Consider the following 8,267-nt stretch of genomic DNA (forward strand, 5'->3'; position numbering starts at 1 on the left):
ACAATGTCATTACATGGTAAAAAAAAAAAAGAACATGTCGTTTTTCTATGTGTCAGTCCAAATTGGATGTGTGACTTCGTTTAACTTTTTTAAGGCGTGTGAAATATACATTTTGCTATGGTAATGTTTTAAACAAGTTCAGAAAAATATCAGAATACTCTAAAAGTTCAGGAAACCATTGAATGAATTTTTTCTAGACAAGTTAACTGAGAAAATAGTGTACTTAAGCCTTTTTTTATTTTTTCTTTTCTTTGATACATTTCTTGTTGAATGTCACGTTATGTATGCATAGTTAAAATATCATGAATTAAGCTACTTGTTTTGTTTGTTAGGCACACATAATGGATGAGTTCTGTTTTTTTCAGATATGGAGTATTGAACTCGTGATCTTTCACATTCAGTTACAAATTGAACCATGCCCAATTGGTCACAATGGAGTTGTTTATGTATTAAAAGGACTGCATATGGTTTATTTATTAAAAAAAGGTGCATTACTATAAAATAAAACTAAAGAAGAATTGGTAAAAAATATAGGAGTGCATATGGATATTATGGATCCGTTCGGTTTAAAAATCCAAACTGAATACAATTGAAGGAAACAAAAAAAGAAGCAACTAATCAAATCGAACTAGATTTTTTAAGTTTGAATATAAACTGAATATAATTAAAAAAGAGAAGACAAAGTTATCTTTTTTCTTTTTTAATAATAGAAGACAAAGTTATCTTAAAATTTTATAATCCAATATTAATAATAATAACGCATCTAATTTATTCAATTTCAGACATACTAGTTAATACAATAATATATATAGCTATGAATTAAGTTCGGTTTTATTCGATTTTTTTAATAAAATAACCGAACAGAAATAATATTTGGGTTGGTTCATCAAACTCCATAGAGCTAAATAAAGGGCATGCAAATTCCTTTACAGTATATACTAAAGAAGTTCCATAGAGCTAAATAAAAGCTTTGAGCAATTCGTTTAAAACTACAAATAACTAGGTAACCAATAAATCATCAAAAAAAAAAAAAAACTAAGTAACCAATAAACTTTACAACCTTTCAAAAAAAAATTTATAATCAAAGATTATAACAAAAGATAACAATTAAAAAGAATTAATTATAATACCACATGATTTATTCTCTAGTATATACAAATGAATTTTATAACTATTAGAATTTTGAACAACTCTAATTTTGTGCTTCATAGCATACAAGGTAAATGTAGGTAAGAAAGTTAAATCTACTATGAGTACAACAACAAAAATATGCAAAAGGGGACACAATTTGATGGCCAAAACCTACATTCTCAAAAGACTTGGACTATGTATGTTTTGCCTCCGAATAAATACCCATATGATAGTGTTACTGGTTTTCAAAAACCGAAGAAAGGGAAAGGCTTTTTTCCCCAGATGTATGGAGTCGATTGTACCAGGTTTCGTAAGTATCGTCTTCAGAAAAAGTAGGAGAAGTTGGCATCATAAAGTCTGAGTAAGTGCGGTCTGATTAGTACACAAACAAGAACAGTCTGGTTCAGTTAAGTCCGTCCTGACGACCCTTTTGTCACGGTTAACCATTAATCTTACAAGAGGTAGCTTCTGTGCAACCTCATGCCATATTGCATTCACAGTTCCATTTGAATTACCATATTCGAAATACTGACTGACCTGAACCACACAATTGAAACCAGAAAATCTTAATTAAACACTGAATGTTATATCATATGCAATCTAGCAGCCAAAAGATGACTTCAATAGAAACAAAGCGGCTGGGGATCCCTTAGAAAGCTTAAAGGTTCAAAAATTTAATATATAAACTTGCAAGGCATGATATTACTTAAGGCTCTTTTCCGGAAGTTAGATAATGATTAACCAAACGCAAATTCCAAACATAACCTAACAAACAAATTTATAATGAAAAATGCATATCATAATCGGAGTTCTAAATCTTGTGATGAAAAATATGGTCAATCTGGCTCACTCAAGCAATAATTTCTGAGAGAAAATCACACGAACACAAGGGGCATTATAGTCCATAAGGAAAGGAGGATAGTAAAAAAAGCTTATAAAGACTATAGGACGAAAATACTACCTATTACGATCATCTTCTCCTTGCTACCGCATGAATGTTTGTCTTATTCCTTCCAAAATAATCCGTACTTTACAAAAAAAAAAAAAGGTTTCCAAGAAAGGTATTTGATAGAATGCTTGAGAAAAATGAGATTTTCTGGACAATGATGATGGTGGATAATGGGATTCCAGGGAAAGCCGGTAAGGTACGCTTCACCTGGAGAGAGCAATGGAAGAGAAATGAGGGTGAAGGTTGTGTGCTTTATCATCACTATAGTTCATGTAGTCATCTAAGGATGGTGGAGAAGGATCAGACTATTTTAGAGTGAGGGAAGAGAATGAGGGTAATGGTTGTGTGCATTTTCATCACTATAGTGCATGTACTCATCTACGGATGTGGAGAAGGATCAGACTATTTTAGGGTGAGGGAAGAGACATTTCAAGTGAAGCCTGGTTTGGATAAATATCCTTGCATGAAGGATATGTTGGGGAATGGTAGAGGCTTTGGAGTTGGTGAATAAGTCGGGGATGAAGTCTACTTCTGCGAGAAGACCTAAAAGGGGTTAAATAAATGCAGTTCTAATCAAAGCTGTGGGAATCAAGTCTATGTCAGGATACTAATATAACAACAGCTTGGCACCATTGGAAGAAAAAAAGAGCTTAACGAAACAATATGGGACCAAAGAATAAAATGGGCTATTAGCAATTGCTATTTTCTTAATCAACACAGAATTTACTGTCGGTTAAGCTGTTAGATCTACCATAAGAAAAGAAACAATAAAAATATGCCAAAAAAGACTAGCAAATTCATTTTCCTTTTTGTTTAGGTAAAAACATTTCAGAGCATAGCTTTTGTCACTGAAAGAATGAAACTAACAAAATAAATTCTAATCATTACCCTATTATATTTTTGTTTCCTGCATTGATTTCAATTTCAACCAAAAGCAAAGAGATAAAAGCTTAAAAAGATTGTCAATAGAAGCAAAATAATTCTTGCCTTTTTCAACTCTTTCTGATATTCAAGAATCCTCTGTGGTGTTACTCTTCTCAGCATCTTAACTAGATATCCTGGATTTAGAGAAGCTGTTGTCTCCACGAATATTGCAATCCTTTTGTAGTCTATGATGTCTTCAAAAGGCAACTCGATGCTATCACTGACAATTACGGGAACACACAAGCTAACAATAGAATCAAAAAGTCTGCAAGCTGAAGGAGTATCTCCAGCAGGATTCAAACAAAACTTGGATGCATGCATTCCATGTGAAGCTGCACGGCGATTCTCCCTAGATTGTGTTCCATGTTTTATCACAACGTCGTCGTCTTCTTTTTCAAGCATTTGGAAAAGCAAATCACGAATTTTTCCTCCCTATAAGCAAGCATTCAGAGAAAATATCAGAGCAGCATGAAATAGCTCCTCAAACATATATGTCAGAGAAGAAGTCAGCCAAACACAACAATGAAGAGAACTCTACTAGAATATACAATATAACAAAGACAAATGTATTTTACAATAAGCTAGGCACCCCAATATATGAAGAGATTAAGCATAGAAATTTCATTGCATTGAGTGATCACCAATGGCAATATTTTGATAAATGTGGTATAGGCATATATTTACTGTTAAAATAAATCTTACATATTAGAACCAAAACATAGAATCTAAAGGCATAAAAGGACAATCAATGAAGCTAAAAAATCCATAATTATGAGATATTCAGCAATAATCACAATAGGAAAGAAGAAAAGAGCAACTCACATCTTTTCTATATCGATTTCCCATGAAAAATAAGAGAGTCTTCCGATCCTTAACGCCGATTTCTCCATTATAAGTATTAATCCTATGAGCATAAGGTATGATCACATCCTTCACCAGCGACCCTTGGTCGGGTCTAACCCGGCCAAAATCAGATAACAACAGAATCGAATTCTTTACACGGTCTATAATCCGATACAACGCATTCGGATCCCCAGCAATAATAACATGGTCTCTCCCATTGTTTCTCTTCCAATACTCCTGCTGCTCCAGCCACTCAACTAACTGCTCCTGCATTTCCTCATCACTATAATGTTGAGTGAACACAGGCTGAGCTCCGGGAGGCCGAATCGGATTCACTATCAAGCTCAAAGAAGAAAACACCGGCACATAAAACAAGTCAGCATCATCGGGATCGTCAACTTTGATTACAGGTGAACCGATCCTATCTTGTTCCGGTCGGTTCAGATCCGAAAACAAGTGCCACTCCCCCATATGCTGGTGACCGGGGTATTTAACATTCGCCGTGTCTTTGGAGCCACGCGCCAGCGCGTGTTGCTCGATAATGCCGGTAGTGAATTTTTTTGGTAGATCATACATGAAAATCTTGACCTTATTTCCGTAATTTCCCTTCACTTGGCCGGAAAAGGTGACAAAATTGGCTCGAGAGGGAAGTTCGGAAAGTAAGGTGGGGGAAGGGGTGGTGGGGTTGAAGAAGGTGTTGAAGACGGCGTAGATGGCGAGGATGAAAAGACCGAAGAAAAGTAGGGATTGTTTGAGAAGAGATGATTTTCGCGCCATTGAAGAATTTGCATTAGTTTTTGGGGATTTAGGTTGTCTAATTTTGGAGAAACGGTCGCTCATTGCGGTGGCCTGGTGCAGGGGAATACGCACTGGTTATAGTCTCTCGCCGAGAGAGCTCATAGATGGCGCCTCATTTTTACGATGTCTGCTTTTCCATTCACTCCACCACAATATTCAATTTGAAAAAGACAATGCATTATTTACTCTTTTTTTTTTTAATCGTATTTTATTAATTTGGATAATTTACAAATTTGCTCCTAATATTTTGGAAATATAAATTTATTTTTAACCTACCAAATGACATAATTTTATTGGAGATAAACACACAATTTTAGCATTCAGATTTACTCATTTGATAAGTGATTGCTACTTATCATCACCAACAATAATAAACTCAATAATAAATTATCAATGAAAAAAAACAAGAAATCACTGGGAGCGTTTTGGTTTTGGTATTTAATAACGATAAGAATAAATGTTAGAATATGAATAATGATAAAATACAAAGATAATGAAATATAAATATTGATAAAATAATATATTTTACTATATTACGCTTACTTAAATTGCATAACATGATTTGAAAGATATTCTTCAAAAAAAAGAAAGATAAAATCATTTTATTAAAATTGTAAAAGCTTATCTCATCCTTTATATCACCATTTCTAGGTATAAGATTTAAGGGTTGAGAAACTTATATCTTCTTTATCTCTCTGTCTCTAAAACAAATATGCGATAATTGATCCTTTGATTTTATTTTCTTATACCACTCTGTTTATCCTCCATACCAAAGTGATTTAAAGAGTCACTAAAAGCTTATCTCACCCCTTATTTTTAACTCTCTTCAAATGTGTCATTTTTTGGTTGACACGAAATTGATACAAAATTTTTTGAGTTAGGTCAGGGTTGACATGCTAACCCAAAAATGGCACGAAATGATACAAATATTTAAAATTATTGTTATATTAAGTTTTTACAAATCACCTCTATTAACAAAGATAATAAAATTACAATTATTATTTGCATACATGACTTGAACTTCCTATATTGTTATAAACACATCACATGATCCCCAAACATGATATTAACGAACTTTTGAATGATTTCTTACTAACCCAACAATAACATAAAATATCTAAAAATTGTGCTATATCATTGAGGGCTTATTTGATTCAACATTTAGCTAATAATTGTTGCTATTATTATTAGCTGATCAATTATAACTGTTTGTTAAAATTATGATTAGTTGTTGCTGTTACTACATAAAATGTCTAATATTAATATATTTTAAATTAATTAATAAATAAATTATAAAAATAAAAAATTTAATACACAAATTAATAAATATAATCTAAATATTTCTAGATCATGAAAGAAAAGCCGAGAGAGAAGGTTGGTGACAAGGCTTACGAAAGGCGAAGGGAGAGATCCCGTTCCGGTGGCGGGCCGGCGCTGGTTAGGGAGGGGCGGTCGGAGGAAGGAGAGCGGGTTGCGGATGGGGTGAGGGGCTGTGTCGGCTCGGCTGGGCGGACAAAAGGAGGAAGGGGGTCGTGAGGCGGCTGGGATGGTGGCTGCGGCGGCTTGGTTTGGCGGTCAGATGGAGGGAGGCGATGGGGGCGGTATGGAGAGGAGGTCGGGATCAGCTGTTTCGGCAGCTGTCCCGACGATTGATTCGGCCGCTATTCCGGCACCGGGAGGGTTGTGCGATGCGGGCTTGTCCAACGGAAATAAGGGAAAGGCGAGGGAGGCGGACCCGGTGGCGTCGGCAACGGAAGGGGAGGCTATTGGCGGGGAGGGCAGATCTGATGTGAAGGGCGGGATAGAGCCGTCTGGCGTTTCAGGCGAGGCAACGACAATTCCTGCAGAGGCTTTCAATAAATCCTTGTATACATGGAACCTTAAATTATCATGGAAGGATACCGTTATGGGGATTGTAGAGGAGGAGAATTCCATCATTGGAGGGATGGCGGATGAGGAATGGGAGGAGATTCTTTCAGACTCAGATGTAGAGGATGATGAGCAAGATGACCCGTTGTGTACTGTTATTCGTTTATCGTCTGCTGATAAACGTTCCCTTTGGTCCAAATGGAAATTATCTTTAATTGTGACTGTCCTAGGGAAAAAAATTGGTTTTAATTATTTTGCACAGAGAATTCGTGCTCAGTGGGCAAGGAAAGGGAAAATAAGTATAACTGAATTGGAAAATGATTATTATGTAATTAAATTTACACAGGCCGAAGATTATGAAGCAGTTATTAATGGGAGACCATATATTATATCTAACCATGTTCTTGCCATTAAGCCTTGGGTCCCTAATTTTAATCCAAGGGATTGTTCAGTTAACAGGATTCTGACTTGGGTGAGATTCCCAGGTCTCCCAATTGAGTATTATAATGAAATCTTCCTTAAGAAGATTGCAGGGCTTGTGGGGAAAGTCCATCATGTGGACAAAACTACAATTGGAGCTGAAAGAGGCAAGTTTGCTAGGGTTTGTATTGATATTGACCTAGCAAAATCCCTCTTGTCTAAATTCTATCTTCAAAATACCATCTACTTTATTGAGTATGAAGGTATCCATAACATATGTTATGAATGTGGGATGTTTGGGCACAATTATGAAGGTTGCCCTAGGAAGAAGAAGGAAAGCGAGGTTGTTGCAGAGGCCGTTTTGGTTAGGGAAGAGGGGATCCAGGGGGATGGGAAATTTTTTGGTCCTTGGATGGTTGCTAAGCATTCTGGGAGAAGGAGGACACGTGCTCCAGTGGCCCACAATCTTCCTCCTGATATTATTAGTAATCAAAGTCTGCCCCAAAAGGATAATGGAATGAAGGAGATGTCTAGTCCAAAGGATCGTGCTGTACCTGGCAATCCTTTGAAGGTTTGTTCTGGTTCAAGGTTTGGGGCTCTACTTGTGGAAGATGGTCAAGACCCGGATTCTATTGATGAGCAAACAGAGTTGGGAATGCCAGACTTAGAGCCTGTTGATCCCGTTGATAACAATATGGAGACGGTCAACCCTTTGTTTGAATCCAAAGATGATCATCAGGATTATTCTCAGACTCACTTTTCTCAAGTTTCTGAGAGGAATAATGAGGTTAGTCTTTCTAAACTCAGCATTGAGACTAGAAATGGGAAAACCATGGGGGTTAATGAAATGAAAATGAAAAAACTGAAGGGTAGTCAAAAGAATTTCCAAAATTCTTTTAGTACCTTGGAGAAAAGGGGGGCGACAGGTACCTCCACTAGGCTCTTAGGAGCCCCGAATAAATACCTGGCTTAGTTGGGCGGGCATGGGTTTGCTGTCCTCTCTTGATGGATCTGTTTGTTTAGAATGTGAGAGGAGCGGCTAGCAAGGCGACCTGCATCTATGTAAAGGATTTAATTAAACAGTTTAACCCTTCTTGTTTTGCGTTATTAGAAACCAAAGTTAGTGGAGTTAAAGCTGATGAGGTGGTTAGTTTATTTAAAAGGTGGAAGTGTGTCAGGTCGGAGGCCACGGGTCGGGCTGGTGGGATTTGGCTTTTCTAGAAGCCGGATCTTGTTCAGTTTGATATCGTGTTGATGGATAAGCAATTTATTCACAGTAAAGTTACTTATCCTGGTAATAAACCCTTCTTTATCACTATGGTGTATGCTGATC

At 36.4% G+C, this 8,267-nt stretch overlaps 1 protein-coding gene across 1 annotated transcript; it reads right to left on the reverse strand.

Moving 5' to 3' along the window:
* Positions 1-1,103: 1,103 nt before the first annotated feature.
* Positions 1,104-4,793, reverse strand: LOC136206120 (probable arabinosyltransferase ARAD1). Its single transcript, XM_065997047.1, has 3 exons — positions 3,827-4,793; positions 3,068-3,436; positions 1,104-1,668 (listed from the first exon to the last, which is right to left on the reverse strand). The coding sequence occupies exons 1-3, from the start codon at positions 4,685-4,687 to the stop codon at positions 1,480-1,482; spliced, it is 1,419 nt and encodes a 472-aa protein (XP_065853119.1). The 5' UTR covers positions 4,688-4,793; the 3' UTR covers positions 1,104-1,479.
* Between the last annotated feature and the right edge of the window lie 3,474 nt (positions 4,794-8,267).

Source organism: Euphorbia lathyris, chromosome 9, assembly GCF_963576675.1.
Source record: "Euphorbia lathyris chromosome 9, ddEupLath1.1, whole genome shotgun sequence".
Classification (NCBI taxonomy): domain Eukaryota; kingdom Viridiplantae; phylum Streptophyta; class Magnoliopsida; order Malpighiales; family Euphorbiaceae; genus Euphorbia; species Euphorbia lathyris.